Source organism: Tenrec ecaudatus, chromosome 13 (assembly GCF_050624435.1).
Source record: "Tenrec ecaudatus isolate mTenEca1 chromosome 13, mTenEca1.hap1, whole genome shotgun sequence".
In the NCBI taxonomy this organism is placed as follows: Eukaryota; Metazoa; Chordata; class Mammalia; order Afrosoricida; family Tenrecidae; genus Tenrec; species Tenrec ecaudatus.
Genome location: NC_134542.1, coordinates 1,266,857 through 1,282,606, shown reverse-complemented (window position 1 = coordinate 1,282,606; position 15,750 = coordinate 1,266,857). Strand labels below are relative to the sequence as shown.

Below are 15,750 nucleotides of genomic sequence, written 5' to 3'. Positions count from 1 at the left end.
CACTTGTGGGTGCATGTGTGTGCTCACTGTGTCCTCCTGATGAGCACAGCCCCTCACCTTCATCCTCGGGCTCCTCGTCCTCCTCATTGACCTCAGGGTAGTACCGGGAGTCCATCTGCTTCTGCAAGGCCTCCAGCTTGCTCTCATAGTCCTGGGAGGAAGGCCACATGCTGGCTCCGTGCCTGGCCTAGCAGGGCCCTCAGGGAGCCTGGACAGCGCCCCCACTCCCCACTCCAGGGGCAACCAGAGTCCCCCCCCCCCTCACCCTCAACCCAGGAGCTATCTCACCAGCCTCTGCTGCTCCAGGAGGTAGGTGGCCTCTTCACGCTCCCGGCGGTACTGGTCCTCCAGTTCCTGCAACCTGGTGGGGGCGGAATGGGGGACGTGGCAAGGGTCAGGGGGCAGGCCACTCTGACTGGACCCCATGGCCCCTGCCTCACCTCAACCCCACTCCTGCCCCACCCACCCAGCTCCCCTCTGACCCCACCTCTGCTCCATCTCCTGCTTCATGTCAATGCCCTGCTTCTCCAGCAGCTCCCGCTGTGCAAAGGCCCAGTCCACAGGCTCTGCAGGTGTCTCTGCGCAGGGCGTGCGCTCCCGCTCCTGCCGCGCCTGCTCTGGGTGGGTGAACCGGAACACGTGGCTCTTCCCCATGATGATGCGGTTCCCTGGAGTGGGGATAGGGCATAGGCGCCCGCTGAAATGGCCAGCAGCTCTCCTACCCCACCGTCCCCACTCTCCACCCAAAACCAGGGTACCAACACCCTCCTGCAGGGACATCCTCACACCTGGACAAACCTCCTCACCTGCAGCCCCTGCCCCTGCTACTGCTCCCCATGTGTCCATTTCTCCCTCATCCCACTGAGCCCACGTCTATAGGCCTGTCTCCCACCACCCCCACTGGTCCCCTCACCCCCTGCTCGCTCATCTATCTGCGGCCTCCCTTGCCTCCCCTGGGCTCCCACATGGCAATACCACTTTTTCCCCTGTGGCCCCATGTCTACAGGTCAGCACCCCCTCACCCCCATGTGGCTTGCTGTGTCATCTCCCCTGACCATCCTGCCCTCAGGCCTGCACACCCAGCTCAGTCACCAGGAAAGAGTGCCCCAAACTGAGTCTACCCTTCAGCCTGAGCTCTGAGACCCAAGACCAAGCCTGCTCCAAATGTTCAGTGGGGGATGGAAGCAATTGTCTAGGCTGGTGCCCACCCCCGTAAAGCACACCCTAGGAATGCAGATGCCAGAGCTGCTACAGACCCAGTCTACATTCCCACCCTCCACAGACCAGCAGGCACCTAAGCCGGGGTGCCCTCCCAGCTCCTCCTCACTGGCCCCAACTGGGCTGGGGGTCTGCCTCATCCTCAGACAAGACACCCTACCCACCTTCTTGAACACACATGCTCATCCTGTAGTGGGGTCCCCATGCACATGGCCAGGCTTGAACCCCAGGGCCCGAGTGCGGAGGTTGGCCCCTGCCCCTCCTGACTGACCATCTGGCCCATCAGTACCAAAGAACAGGCTCCTGGGAGCAGGCAGCAGACAAGGCCTGCATCCAGGGTTCACAGGAGATGGGCAACAGGTGACTCAACAGGGACCCCCACATCCCTGTGCATCCCGTGAGGCTGTAGACTTGTCCCACCCCTTCCTCTGCCTGCACCATACCTGCCACCATCCCATTCCTGTCTCTCTCTCACACACACACACACACACACACACACACACTACCTCTTGGCATCTGCCCACTCCACCCCACCCCAGCCACTGCCCTGGAAACCTCCCCACCGGGCCCATCCCATCGTACCTGAGCGGAGGATGCTGGGTTCAGTGACTTTCTTGCCGTTAACGTAGGTGTCTGCACCCTCACAGGGCTCTAAGGTCACCACTGCTGTGGGGCAGATGAGGATGGGGGTCAGGGGTCACTCACCTTCTATCTACCTGCCCAGGGCTGACTGCCAAGCACAGCCCCCCATACCTGAGCCCTCTACTGGCAAAGGTACCGGGAGTGGGTCTTGGAGCAGTCAGGAGCCCACAACAGTATGAGGAACACACTGGTTTATGTGGTTGGTTTGTGGGTTGGGGGGACACAACATGGGGGATGGGTGGGAACGAGCAGAGAAGCCCCCGGGACCACCATTCTGAGGCAACCCCAAGGCCAAAGGGGTTCCCGAGGAGCACCCCACATTCTGGGCACATGGCTACTCCCCAACAACAGAAAAGAGGGGTTTAAAATTGCCTCCATCCCCAGATCTGGGACTCCCTCCTCCCAATGGACAAGGTCCTGACCGCTAGCTCCCACAGCCTCAGGCTAGGAGGGGGAGACAGCCCGGCCCTACTTCCATCTGGACCCCCTTCGGGGAGAGGACCCTGACAGGCAGGGGCCCAGGGAGGTGGACAACCCCAACTGCTGGCAGGGGTCGTCTGCCTGGGGCCACCATGCTGGGGGAAGGGGCGCTACCTTCACTACTGCCTCGGGAGTCACTGCGGAAGACACAGTGCTCCTCCTTGATGAAGTGCCCACTAAGGACGATGTCCTGCCGTCGCTCAGCATCCTCTCGGCCCACTCTGCAGGAGACACCACCATCACCAGGGGCCTGGGACGCCCACGCCCTGCGGGGGAAGGCTGGGTGCCTTGTGTCAGCAGGGGGACAAGGAACACAGCCCTGCCGGCCAAAGGAAGCTAGAGCAGTGGCGTAGGGAGCAGGGCAGGTGGCGGCAGCCCTCGCACCTGGTGGTCCCGTCCTTAATGTAGTAGAGGAGGCACTCAGACATCAGCGGGTCCTCATTCAGGTTGACCAGATGCGGAGTCTGCAGGGAGGAGCGAAGAATGTCTGTCCCAAGGAGGGGGCTGGAGCCCAGCACCCCCACCTCCACCCCTTCCTGAAGATGGACCACCCCTGGGCCTGCTGTGCAGGGAGGGGACAGGGGACAGGCACGAGGGAGAAAGCCTCCAGGCACGAGGGAGAAAGCCTCTGCTTAGACACCTGGTCCCAAGCCCCAACGCCACTGCCCTGCAGTCTGGTTGTCTGGCCCAGCCTCCCACACAGCCAGGGGCCCTCAGCCCAGCAGGGCAGCAGCTGCTGGAGCTCCCTTGGGGCCTCACCTCCACAGGCCACCTAGCCTCAGGCTAGGCCCGAGGGGGGCAGCAGTGGGGGAGGGATCAGGGCAGTTCACACTGGGGGGTAAGAACCTCCTGTTGATGTCATGCAAATGTCTGCCTGGTTGGTGGGAGACTTGGCTGGGCCTGACCCAGGACACCCGGAGGCCACATTCCAGTCCCCATGCCCCCTCTCTGGGAGCTGCCACCACAGGCAGCTGGTGGTAGCTGCATCTCCCCTTTCCCTCACCTCTATAGACTGAGAGTAGGGGTTAGAGAAGACACCTGAGGCTGTCCCCCCAACCCGCCCATTTGCTCCCGGTACAGTGGCCCCTCCCAACCGGGCCCTGAGGGTCTTCTCCCCTGGGTTCCTGGCTGCTGCCCACAGGGACATGGAAACGCCTTCAAACACAGCCCAAGTCACCCACAGCCAGCAGCAGGGCTCTGAGCAAGGAGCCAGCATTGGGGCCGACCAGAGTGCCTCCAACTCCAGGATGTATCACTGGTTTTGAGCTCGACTCCCTGGACCTTGGGCTGATCTGTCATCTTCTGTGTGTGCTTCCATGCATGTTGATGCATGTGTGCATGTGTGCATGCCCTCACAAGTGGAGGTGGGCTGAGCTGAGATGCAAAGAGACTCCCACTCAGTGCTGGACAGAATGGGCGGGGCACAATTCATAGAATTTGTGAGGGTGGGCTCAGTGCTGTTAAGAGGAGCAAACCCCAGGTGCAAGTGCTCCACCCTGGGGGTAGAGAGGGGTCCTTGTGAGAACTGGTGGATCCGACAGTCCCCAGATCCATGTTGACTACCCAGTCCCTCCTACTGCAGGCTGGCTCCCTGGTGCCTCAGATTCTGGGGAGCCTAGCGCACCCCTCAGGCAATGGACACAGAGAGGTCCACAGAGGGAAGCAGGTGTGGCTCCCTCACAAGGCATCTGGCTGTGGCTGGGAGCTGGCATCCCTCCTTGGTGCAGGGCCACACACACACACACACACACACACGCCCTCTGCTCCCAGACCCCTCTGCCCTCCTAGGAAGCTGGAGCGGCAATGCTTTGTGGCACACGGGGCTGGCCTACCTTCTTTGGTGAGAACACGCCCAGGGTGCCACCGTCCTCCCTCATGGCCACACCCATTTCAGCCAGCAGGGCCTCCCTGGGGACAGAAGTCAATCAGCACGAGGCCAAGGCCACATGCATGAAAGAAACATGGGAAACGGCCCCCTGAACTCACTGGCAGACACCCGCTTCCTGCCTGGGAGACAGCGGGACGTAGGAGGGTTTGTGCCACACCTGAGATGGGACCGAGGTGCAGCCCCAGGACCCCTGCTCTTTGTAGGGAGCTGCTGGCCACCACACACATTTCTGAGAGCTCATGGTCTTTCCCACCCCACTCCCTGACCTGGTTCTCCGAGCACCCACCTCTCCATCCGGATGGCTTCCGTGCGCCTCAGCTTCTCCTCCCACGTCTCGTTCAGCTCAGCGATGATCTTCTCCGTTTCCTGCAGACCCGAGGGGACAGCAGAGACAGTGGAATCAGCCGGGGGCATCAGGGGGTGGCAGCAGTGGGCATCGGGGAGGATAGGCCAGAGAAGAGCACACATCCCCTACAGCCCAGGTCACAGGGACCTGCCTAGGGCTCACGGAGGGAGAACACACACACCTGGGACCCTGGGGCCACTCCTGAAGCCCACAACCCCTCACCATGGAGAACCCAGGTCCCTGTCCTTCAGGGAGCTTCCGCCACCCCCCAGCCACCTTCCCCCACCAGCTCCATACGCCAACGCAGCCCCACACCTCCCATACCCCAGTAGGACTCCCAACTGGGTTCCTGATACCCCAAGTGGATCCCCATCCAAGCGAGGCCACTCGTACCGCAGTGGGATCCCAGCTCTGTGTCTAGGGGCTGAGCACTCACGGTCCCCACTCAGCTCTGGGCTCGGCCTTACAGCCCTCCCACTGCAGGCCAGTATCCCCCTCCAAGCCCCCTTAGCCTCTCAGAATGGGGGTGCAAAGGCAGAGAGCTCAGGGCCTTATGTGCATGCAGTGTCCTGTAGAACATGCCAGAAGAGAAGGGACTGTGAGGCTGATCTCCATCCTCCTCAGCACTCAAATCCTGGTGTCATTGGGCAGAGTGGGCCGTGGGGGCAGGAGTGGTTCCTGTCACTCCCTGATCTGAGAGAACCTTGAGGGCATGCAGGCAGGTGGCCTAGGGGCTCCCTTCCCCTCCTCGGCGCTCACTAAAGCCCAGCCTATGTGGTGGTGGCACCCAGCCTCACCTTCAGCCTCTCGATGGCCTCCTCGCTGCCTGGGGCAAACAGGATGCGCTCATGCAGGCTGGACACAGAGGCGGCCCGACTGGACAAGGCTGAGAGCGAGGATGAGGGGCTCATGCCCACCAGCGCATTCGTCACTGTGGAGAGAGGGACAGGGTGGCTCAGCCCAGGCCTACAGTTATCTCGAAGCCAGAGGGCTGCAGAGAGGTGTGGGGGGGTGGGGGGAGCGGGTGGTGGTGGTGGGAGAGAAAAATGTGTGCTGACAGGTAAGAGAAGAGATGGTGAAAAAGCTCCAGGTGAGGGGGGAGCGGAGCCAGAGCAGCATGGCAGCCTCAGAGCATCAAGGTCAGCCAAGCCCAGGACAGCAGACAGCAGATGCCAGGCCCCATGCCCACTCCCTGGTGAACCTCCTCCTATTTGTTCTCCAGGACAAGGATCGGTCACCTGCCTGTGTCCATCCCTGGGGCCCCACACCTGGCTCACATGACACCAGGCTCCCCTGACCCTGTCCCTCTCTGTGACCTCATGTGGCCAGTGCCCCCTGCTCTGGCTGGTAGCCCTTGCCCTCATCCTCTGTGGTCCAGCTGGGCACAGGACACAGTCTGGAGCTGTCCTACTGGGGACGAGGGGGACTGGGGACCACTGGAGACTCCCTTCTCCTTCCACCCAAGTCTGCCAGGGCCCCAAGAACCGCCCCCCTCATGACTCGATGCCCCTCAGCTGCAGAGGCAGCTGTGACCCGGCGTGGTTGGGGTGCCTGGGGCCCTCCTGACATAAGCAGACACAAAGCAGAGCAGCAGACCCAGGGTGGCACGGGCAGGGACTGAGACCACCTGTAGCCATTGCAGCAGGGCCCGCGGCCAGTAGGGGCCTGAGGGGCTCTGTCAGAACCCACTGTGAGCATTTCCAGGGGGAGGACTTGAGGTACAGGGACAGAGAAGGCCATGAGCCAGCACAACCGGCAGTGTTGGTTGTACGCTCCCTGGGCCTGAGCCACAGATATTCTGATGCCCAGGCCTTGTGGGATGAGATGGGTCAGAGAACCTGGCCTCGGCCCCTGGGGTCTATAAGGTATGCTAGACCTCACCCCCAAGGAGCCTTCTTCCTGTTAAAAAGGGCCTGGTCAGAAGCAGAGCTGGCCTCTGACCTCCCACTCCCTAGGCCAGGCCCCACCGTGCCACCCTGTGCCCGATGGGGTGGGGCCAAGCAGAGCATGGGCAGCAAGGGGAATACACACATTTGGGTCCTCCAGGCACAGTGTTGGCTAAGGCGGGAGAGGCGTGGGAAAGGAGAGACAGAAACAGAAAAGCAGATTTGTCCCCAGGTCCCCGCCATGCCCACCACAGACCCCAAAGCCAGGAGCAGGACTGAGGTCTTAGGGTGACGGGGGTCTATAGCATGGGGATATCAGGACACCACAGCCCAGCCCCTTCATCTGATGGAGGAACCTTCAGGAAACCAGACTGGCCAGCCTGGGCCAATATCAAACCTGTCCCAACAGTTCCATCCAGGCCAAGACCAGAGCGGCTCCTCTGGTTCCCAAGACAGCCAGCCTCCCACCTTGAGGCCCCGTCCTCCAGGAGCTCAGAGCAGGGACAGGGGTTTGGGCCAGAGAGACTCTGTGGGTCGCCACCCATGCAGGCAGTCTCAGGAGCAAGGTCTCAACTCTGAGGCCCAGCCGTCAGTCAGTCTGCCTGGGCACAGTAGGGACATTTACTGTCTATGCCGTGGTGCAAACCCTGGGCATGCAGGTCCCACGGCTCCAAGTCTGAGTCCACAGCCCTGCCTGGACCAGAAAGACTCTCGCTATGGTGCTGTCTCCTGGGTCCCACAGTCCCCTAAGCCTGCAGTCATTGGCAGACCTGCCCTGCTGGGCAGACACTCACTGTCTGTGATGTCCCCGAGACCCTGGGCGTAGAGCAGGTCCCGCAGCCGGGTCACTTCATCCTTCAGCTCTCGGATCAGCTTGTTGTTGGGGTCCTCGTTGATGACCGCATTGCAACGGATCTGCTTGGCCCGGTCAGCGTACCTGCAGGTAAGGCAGGTGTGTACTGTGCCTGGGGCAGGTCCGTGCCTGACAGGCCCAGGGACACCCAGAGCCCTGCTTGGGTGGATCAACCAGAGGTGGGGGAGGGGGCTCAGCAGCTCTGTCATAGAGTGAGCTGTCACCCCCATGGGGGGAGGGGGGTGCACCACTGAGCCCATGACCAGAGGAGACCTGCAGGGAGGCTGCCAAATTCAAGGTCTCAGCATCTGACCTGTGCTCCTAGCAAGGAGGGAGCAGGGGATGGGAGACAAAGAACTTGTATGTACACATATGTGGGACCACACCATGTGTAGGCAAACACACTCAGACGCACCCTAAATAGAGAGACACCGGCCCTTCTTCTTACTACTGGCGGCACACTATAAAAAAAGGCGAGAAGCCCGAGACAACCACAAGGCCTCCTGTGGGGCTGGAAGCCCAGGTCCCCCACCTAGGACACCACCCTAAAGTCAGCATGATCTTTGCAACATACTGCGCCCCTCACTAATTAGACACCCCAGAGTCCCACTGTCAACAGATGTGTAAACACCTTAACCAGTACCCCAAGTTGACCCTGCTGATGTCATGGGGTCCTCTGCCATCCAGTCCCAACGTGCCCCTCAAAGCACAGTGGGAACCAAAAACTGGAGAGGCCAGTCACAGCCAAGATCCTCACAAAAGCACGTCCTTTCTCAGTGGGGTCCCCAACACAGGGACTAAAGGATCTGCCCCATGCCCAGGCAGAAGAACTCACCTCAGTGTGCTCAGAGTCTCATCGTAGTTGATATCTGCTGGGCTCAGGGCCGCCACCATCGCTGTCCTTGAGTTGCCACCTGGGGGAAGAGAACCAGACCATAGCCAGTTAGGAGTCCGGCCCCCACTAATCACTAAATGGCTACACCTACAGCACAGGTAAGCTGAGTCACAGGTTGACCCAGGAACAGACAACCAGGGAGATCTCTGGCCTCTCTTGGCCCCTCACTCATCACTGTGAACCTTGTCGCCTGTCCGTGTTTGGCTTACATTGGGGACATTTCACAGGCACCAGGTCTCTCCTGCCTCGCAGGAAGGAGAAAACTGTGGGTTCTCGTGGTGCTGATCCCACTGCTTTTCTTCACACTTTGTCGTTCTGTGTGAACTGTGTACTCATACTCCTAACCCAAGGCAGCCTGGCCCAAGCATCTGCGAATACATCATGGGGCACACACCCTCGTGATGTTCTGCTGCCACCAGGGCGTTGGAGGCCTTCACGTAGCGAATCAGAGTTCTGGTGGCTCGGTGAGCTATGGGTTGGGTTGTTAACAAGGTCAGCAATTTGAAACCACCAGCTGCTCTTCAAGAGAAAGATGAGGCTTTCTGTCCCCGCAAAGATTTTCAGCTTTGGAAGCCCAGGAGCAGTTCGACCCTGTCATATAGGATCCGCTGTGAGCTGAAGTTTGTTTTGTTTTGTTTGTTTGTTTGTTTGTCTTAAAAGAGTTAACACTGGGCAGATCATCCCACCAAGGGCAGCAGCCTCAAAGTCCTAACAAGGCATGCCCACGGACCCACTTGCCACATTCTCAACACCTTGGGCTGTGCTCTAGATTCAGACACAGGCCTCACCTGTTTGACTTCAGGAGCTTGTGTCCTTGGGGCCATCTCTCTAGGGTGTGACTCCCAGTGAGTCTCCACATGGACAACGAGGTGATAATGTGCTGTGGTGGGCCCTGCTATGGAGTGAATTGTGTACCTACCAATATATGTGGTAAATCCTACCTGTGGATGGATTTCATTTGGGAATAGGATTTTCTTTGTTGTGTGAATGAGGCCCTATTACTTTCATGTGTCTTAAACCAATCAATTTTGAGATCTATCAAAGGAGCAGATCAGGCACTGCAGTGAGCAGATATGGCGAGGTAGGTGCCTTGTGGAGCTCTTCAGGAAGAATGCTAGGGAAGCTGAGGTAAGGGCTCCCCTCAGAGCAGACAGAGCACGTTCCCCTGGAGCAGAAGTTCAGAGTTTGGATTTACGGGCTTTTAATCACTGAGAAAATTAATGTATGGGGTTTTTTTTGTTGGTACAAGACTAATACTTTGTTTTATACGTAAGGTGACTACATGTCTGGGTTGAATCAACAGCAACTTAGAACAATGAAAAAATATTTCTCACAACTATAAGACACAATCTCTAAAGATACAGAAATGTATTTGTGGTACTGAGGAAAAGGCAGCTTCAGTAAGGAGGAGAATACAACTCCACAAGCGTCTAAGGTTTAAAACAAAAACGAGGCTAAGGTTTGACTGCCACAAGGTAGATGCCAGTGCTGCCTCCACCATCCGTCCTTTTTCCTCTCTTCTGACCCATGCGGTCCTCCCATGACACACTGCTTCTCGCTGGGTGTGAGAATCTGTTGCAACAGCAATGCAGAGCTCAGAAACAACACTCATACTTTGGGGAGAGGCGTGTGATTAGAAGCCCTAGTGGTGTAGTGGTTATTCGTTGGCTGAAGTCTCATGGTAGACTGTTCAAAACTACCAGCAGCTCAGTGGGAGCAAAAATGGACTTTCTATTCCCATAAAGTTACAGGTTGGAAACCCACAGTGATGGGCAATGAGTCAGCATTGACTGGTGGGACTGAATTTGTTTCTTTGCTTTTAAGTATTAGAAAAGTTAGCAGGTTATCACAAATCAGGAGTAGCAAACATTACTGATACCGAGCCTTTCATCCACAGCAGCACCTCTTAGCAACCACACCTCTCATCAGCCTTTCCGCCTTGGCTGTTGCCTGGAAAGCTCTCTTACTGCTTCACAACCTTGGCACCCTCCCATGTTCTACCCGTGGGCCCAGTGTTGCTGGTCGCTCCATCTCTTGGTCTCACATCAGGCAGGAATCTTACATGTGCTCCATGCGTGAATCTTTCTTGATGGCAGCAGAGCCTTGCTCTTCCTGCTCTCTTAAACCCATAGGATTGACAAACCCGATGAATCCCAGAGTTGGAGCCCACTACATCTCATTGTCTTGCTCCTGTCCAGTCTCTGGCTGGGAGGTACAGCGGCTCCAAAGTCATGACGTCAGGAGCCAGGTCCAAGAGGAAAGCTACTGTGGTATTTCTATGATAACAGCACTAAGGCCCCCAAAGGTTTAGAAGGCCCCCAAAGGTTTAGGAGCTGCCCTGCCCCAACCCTGGGATAGCCATCAAACCTGAGGATTCACCTAGGAGTGGTCTTGTGGGTGGAGCCTCCTTATTAGTTCTTGAGGTGAAGGATGACACATCCCTGTGACACTCCTGTCCTTGCTCAGTGGAAGGGGCTTACCCCAGGAGATGCTATCTCCCCCCACAACTACTAGGAGACCTGTCATGGAACTTCAGGCTGGCCAGGGACAGAGGTCAGCCTGCCTGGTTCTAGCTTGACTGAGCCAAGCAACCACAGCTGTCTCTGTTCGCCCGGTCATCCCACTCAGTTTCCACTGTGGCCCTCAGCTCCCCAGCTACAAATGCAGCCAGGGAGGACCCCAGGGGCATTCTCTGAGGAGAGGGGTCACTGTGGGGGGCATTTCAGCCCTATGTCTCACCTAGTCCTAGGCTCACTGTTAACATTTGGGAAATCAAGACCCAGGGGGTGACGACTGGGTGTGGGACTCACAGGTGACCTGGACCAGGAATGCTGGTGCCAGCACTATGTTCTCCGGAAGCCGCGAGGCTATTCTCTTTCCAGGCTACGTTCCCATGAGCCCATTGTCAGCCGCTGTGCCAAGCCCCCTGGAAGGCCATTCCCCGGGTGATCCTGGCGGTTGGGCAAATGCTCACCCAGGTTTTCCCGAAGGAGCCAGGTCAGCACAGAATCTCGGTATGGAATAAAGTCTGTCTTCTTCTTTTTCTTGTTCTGTGGGGGAAGGAACATCCCAGAGGTCAAGGGAAGGGAAACATGGCAAAGTATCCTTCAAGGCTCCCCAAAGTCAAAGCCTGGGTTCATTCCCTTCCTGGATCCCCACATGCCGCCTGCAGGGACCTCCACTCCGGTCTAGACTCAAACACCTCACTCAGCTTCTTGCCCCATCACTGCCCAACCACCACTCTGTCAGAAAGATCTATCTGAACCCAATTCTCCTCAAATAACCCACCGCTACGTGTGGTCTCCCAGACTCCCAGGATTCTGCCTGCCTGCAAACCAGCTCCCCTGGCACGATCACTCCAAACCTGCTTCCCCTCACAGAGGCCTGCGCAGGGTCCCCCACGCAGTTCCACACATGTCCACACAGTGACATAGAGCCGTGACAGTTGCAGAGAGCTCCCCGCAGTTTCACCCGTCTTCCCAGAATTCTGCGCCGTCCACACACGGAGAGGCATCCTCTGCACCTTCACGCTGCTCTTCCCGCAGGCCTCGGTTCCACGCGCTTGCACACACGTCCTCCGGGTGTCACCCACAGTCCAACCGTCCTCACAGAGCCCCGGCTTCAATCGCACAGCACTGTGCCCCGAGCCCCACGCAGTGTCACACGGCCCTCTCCCGTCACGCAGGGTCCCCTCCCAGCCATGGCCTCCAGGCTTCCCACCGGCTCACAGGCGGGCGCCGCACCGGCCCCGCCCGCTCACCCCTCCCGCGCGCCTCGCCGCCGGCTCCCTCCTTCGGCTTCAGTCCCCCGCCCCCCTCCGTCTGTCTGTCCATCCCTCACACCCAGCGCTGGCCTCGCCCGCCCTGCGCTATGACGCTCGCGGCTCTCTGTCCCTGCCCGCCGTCCCCCCTCTCGGACGTTCCTCACGTTCCTGACGTTCCCACAGACGTTCCTGACATTCCCACGGACGTTCCTCACGTTCCTGACGTTCCCACGGACGTTCCTGACGTTCTTCACGACGTTCCTCACGTTCCTGACGTTCCCCACGGACGTTCCTCACAACGTTCCTCACGACGTTCCTGACGTTCTTCACGACGTTCCTCACGTTCCTGACGTTCTTCACGACGTTCCTCACGTTCCTGACGTTCCCACGGACGTTCCTGACGTTCTTCACGACGTTCCTCACGTTCCTGACGTTCCCCACGGACGTTCCGCACAACGTTCCTCACGACGTTCCTGACGTTCTTCACGACGTTCCTCACGTTCCTGACGTTCCCACGGACGTTCCTGACGTTCTTCACGACGTTCCTCACGTTCCTGACGTTCCCACGGACGTTCCTGACGTTCTTCACGACGTTCCTCACGTTCCTGACGTTCCCACGGACGTTCCTCACAACGTTCCTCACGACGTTCCTGACGTTCTTCACGACGTTCCCCACGGACGTTCCTCACGACGTTCCTGACATTCCCACAGACGTTCCTGACGTTCTTCACGGACGTTCCTGATGTTCCTGACGTTCTTCCTGACGTTCCCCACGGATGTTCCCACGGACCTTCCTGACGTTCTTCACGACGTTCCCCACGACGTTCCTCACGACGTTCCTGACGTCCTCACGACGTTCCTGACGTTCCCAACGACGTTCCTGACGTTCCCCACGACGTTCCTGACGTCCTCACGACGTTCCTGACGCTCCTCACGACGTTCCTGACGCTCCTCACGACGTTCCTGACGTCCTCACGACGTTCCTGACGTTCCCACGACGTTCCTGACGTCCTCACGACGTTCCTGACGTTCCCCACGACGTTCCTGACGTTCCCCACGACGTTCCTGACGTTCCCCACGACGTTCCTGACGTTCCCCACGACGTTCCTGACGTCCTCACGACGTTCCTGACGTTCCTCACGACGTTCCTGACGTTCCTCACGACGTTCCTGACGTTCCTCACGACGTTCCTGACGTTCCTCAGGACGTTCCTGACGTCCTCACGACGTTCCTGACGTTCCTGACGCTCCTCATGACGTTCCTGACGTTCCTCACGACGTTCCTGACGCTCCTCACGACGTTCCTGACGTTCCTGACGTCCTCACGACGTTCCTGACCTTCCTCAGGACGTTCCTGACGTCCTCACGACGTTCCTGACGTCCTCACGACGTTCCTGACGTCCTCACGACGTTCCTGACGTTCCCCACGGACGTTCCCCACGGGCCTTCCTGACGGTCCCCAGGGACGTTGGGCACAGAGGTTCGCTGGCGGTGCTGTGGCCCGCCCCTCACCCGTCCCTCACCCGGGACACAGTGGCAACGCTCCCGCAGGGCTCCTCGCTGTCGCCCCGCAGATCCTCTCCAGGCTCCCCGTCCCGGTCACTTCATTCCCGAGGCCCCCCTCACACTCCCGCCTCCGGCCATCTCGCCCTGATCGCCCGTCCCGCAGGACGTGCACGGGAGACGGCCATCCTGTCCTGTCCTGTCCCCGAGAACTGCGCCAAGGACACTTCCTCCGGCCCCTCTGCTGCGGGCTCAAGACGCTGCTTACCTTGTTGGGCCCAGAGTCCTGGAAAGAACCAAAAAAGACAGAGTCTGAGGCACCGGGAGGGAGCAGGCAGAGGACCCCCCACTGCCCGGCCCCGCCCCTGCCTGGAATGGACCCTGGCAGCCCAGGCGAGGGCTAGCGGGACCTTGGGGTCACTCTCTGTCACCTGGCGGCTCTGATGTACTCACCCCAACAAGCGGGGTCCTCAGAAAGCTGGCCTGCCCCGACCCTGGACCTGATCCTTCTCAGGGGAGTGGACCAGGCTGCCCATCCGCACCAGGGCGAAATTCCTAACCCCCCAGAGCCATGAGCTGCCCACATCAGGTCAGCCTGGCCGGGCCTTCCCGGAGGACCTTGGAGCAAGCGTGACCCCACAGAAGCCCCGTGTGGAAGGTGGCAGTTCAGGCTCTTCCCGTTTTACAGGCTCTGGGCATGATAGGGCCACTAGCCCATCAATGGCTTTGTGACCTCTTGCCTCCGGCTACCCCTTGACCTGGGCCAGAGCTGGCGTGGGCACAGCTGTGATGGTGTCCCAGCACCCTCCGTGGAGGTCCCCAGGGTGCCACCCCCACTAGGCCCTGGGAGCCCGGAGCCCGCTCACCATTTCAGCCAGTGCAGAGATGACCTTCCCCAGTGTGGTCAAGGACTTGTTGATGTTAGCGCCTTCCTGTGTGCACAGGGAACTGTCAGGGTCAGGCCCAGGGGGGGTCTTGCTCCCAGTGACCCCAGGGCCTGATCTGGGTGGTAGGTGCGTGCCCCACTGCTGACTCAGAGCCACCACCACTGCAACCAAAGGGCAGTTTGCTCCCATTTCTCAACCAGAGCCCTGAAGACACGGTGTGCCCAGCACCACCCAGGCACATCCCACCCTGTGACCATGAGACACCCCCCTGGGCCACCCCTGACCCGAAGGTGCCCGCCCTACCTTGAGGCGCGTGCCCTTGGCCCCAGTGGAGTCGGCACGCTCGCTGCCGGCCAGGTCCACCAGGCTAATCTTGCTCACCTGTAACGGAGGACTCCTGTCACTGTCACCCCACGTCCCCACGGACTTCTGTCTGTGATGGGATTCGAACCCAGCACCACTCATCCCCCTCTGGGCAGCTGTGCTCCACCGGCCCCCACTAGGGCCACGCAACTGGGTAGAGGGGTCTCCTGGGCTGTGGGGTGGCACTGCCCTGAGGTGCCCAGAGGGCCTGGTGCACAGGGCCTCCCAGAAGGAAGGCAGTCCCCCAGGGGCACCCCACACCCAGGGCCACAGCCCCTCCCGTCTTCACCCATCTCAGGACCTCCACTGCCCCAGCACCCGCACAGACCACCAGCTGGCCCGGCTGAGGGGCCCCTAGCTGTGACCCCCCTGCTCCCCACCCACCTTCTCGGTGGTGATGTCAGTCTCCGCGTCATGGCGCTTCTGTGTGAAGATGATGTTGAAGACGGCGTGGGAGCGGCTGCTGGTCTCATTCATGTTCGTGGCTGCCACGGTCCTGGGGACAGTGGGGCAGAATGTCACCTCGTCCCCCCGAGGGGCGCCCCCTCACCCTGGAGCTGCTGAGGAGGGCAGTGCCCCCTGAGGGACAGCCCCACAGGTGAGGGCACACCTCCTGGCAGAAGCTGGAGGAGGCGGAGGACAGGTGGGAGTGTCGTATACTTGGTGTGGGTGGGGCAGTCGGGCGGGTACACACACACACACACACACACACACACACACACACACACACACACCTGGCCTTGTTGCCCGAATCCATGAGGTCCTGGATGTCATTGTAGGAGGTGACAGCCAGCTTGGAGAGGTCCTCCACGTAGGGCCCCAGGAGCGGGTGCTCCCTCACCCGCAGGTTGCCCTTGTTCTTGGGGTTCAAGAGGTCGCGCACACGCTCGCAGTAAATCTCCATGTAGCTGACCTGTAGTGCAGAGGGCTCCGTCGGGCTCCCCTCAAGGACATAGGGATACAGCCCCCTGAGGGCACCTGAGGGAGCAGCCCCAGCCTACCTGTCCCCCAGCCATCCCAGAGACTG

General features: G+C 59.6%; 1 protein-coding gene across 13 annotated transcripts in view; it reads right to left on the bottom strand.

Moving 5' to 3' along the window:
- KIF1A (kinesin family member 1A) overlaps positions 1-15,750 on the bottom strand; it is a 51,341-nt gene that overhangs the window by 28,721 nt on the left and 6,870 nt on the right. For 7 of the 13 annotated variants that reach the window (XM_075528831.1, XM_075528830.1, XM_075528832.1 and 4 more), the window contains exons 5-21: positions 15,458-15,636; positions 15,108-15,219; positions 14,664-14,741; positions 14,340-14,405; positions 13,742-13,759; positions 11,183-11,258; positions 8,149-8,227; positions 7,255-7,397; positions 5,372-5,505; positions 4,515-4,594; positions 4,173-4,248; positions 2,725-2,804; positions 2,455-2,561; positions 1,801-1,884; positions 488-668; positions 289-361; positions 58-151 (exon numbers count right to left, since the gene is read on the bottom strand). In XM_075528831.1, coding sequence (XP_075384946.1) covers positions 58-151; positions 289-361; positions 488-668; positions 1,801-1,884; positions 2,455-2,561; positions 2,725-2,804; positions 4,173-4,248; positions 4,515-4,594; positions 5,372-5,505; positions 7,255-7,397; positions 8,149-8,227; positions 11,183-11,258; positions 13,742-13,759; positions 14,340-14,405; positions 14,664-14,741; positions 15,108-15,219; positions 15,458-15,636 — 1,660 coding nt within the window. Of the gene's footprint in view, positions 1-57; positions 152-288; positions 362-487; positions 669-1,800; positions 1,885-2,454; positions 2,562-2,724; positions 2,805-4,172; positions 4,249-4,514; positions 4,595-5,371; positions 5,566-6,605; positions 6,633-7,248; positions 7,398-8,148; positions 8,228-11,182; positions 11,259-13,741; positions 13,760-14,339; positions 14,406-14,663; positions 14,742-15,107; positions 15,220-15,457; positions 15,637-15,750 lie in introns of all 13 variants that reach the window. The other 6 variants (XM_075528829.1, XM_075528838.1, XM_075528839.1 and 3 more) reach the window with 2 other exon arrangements.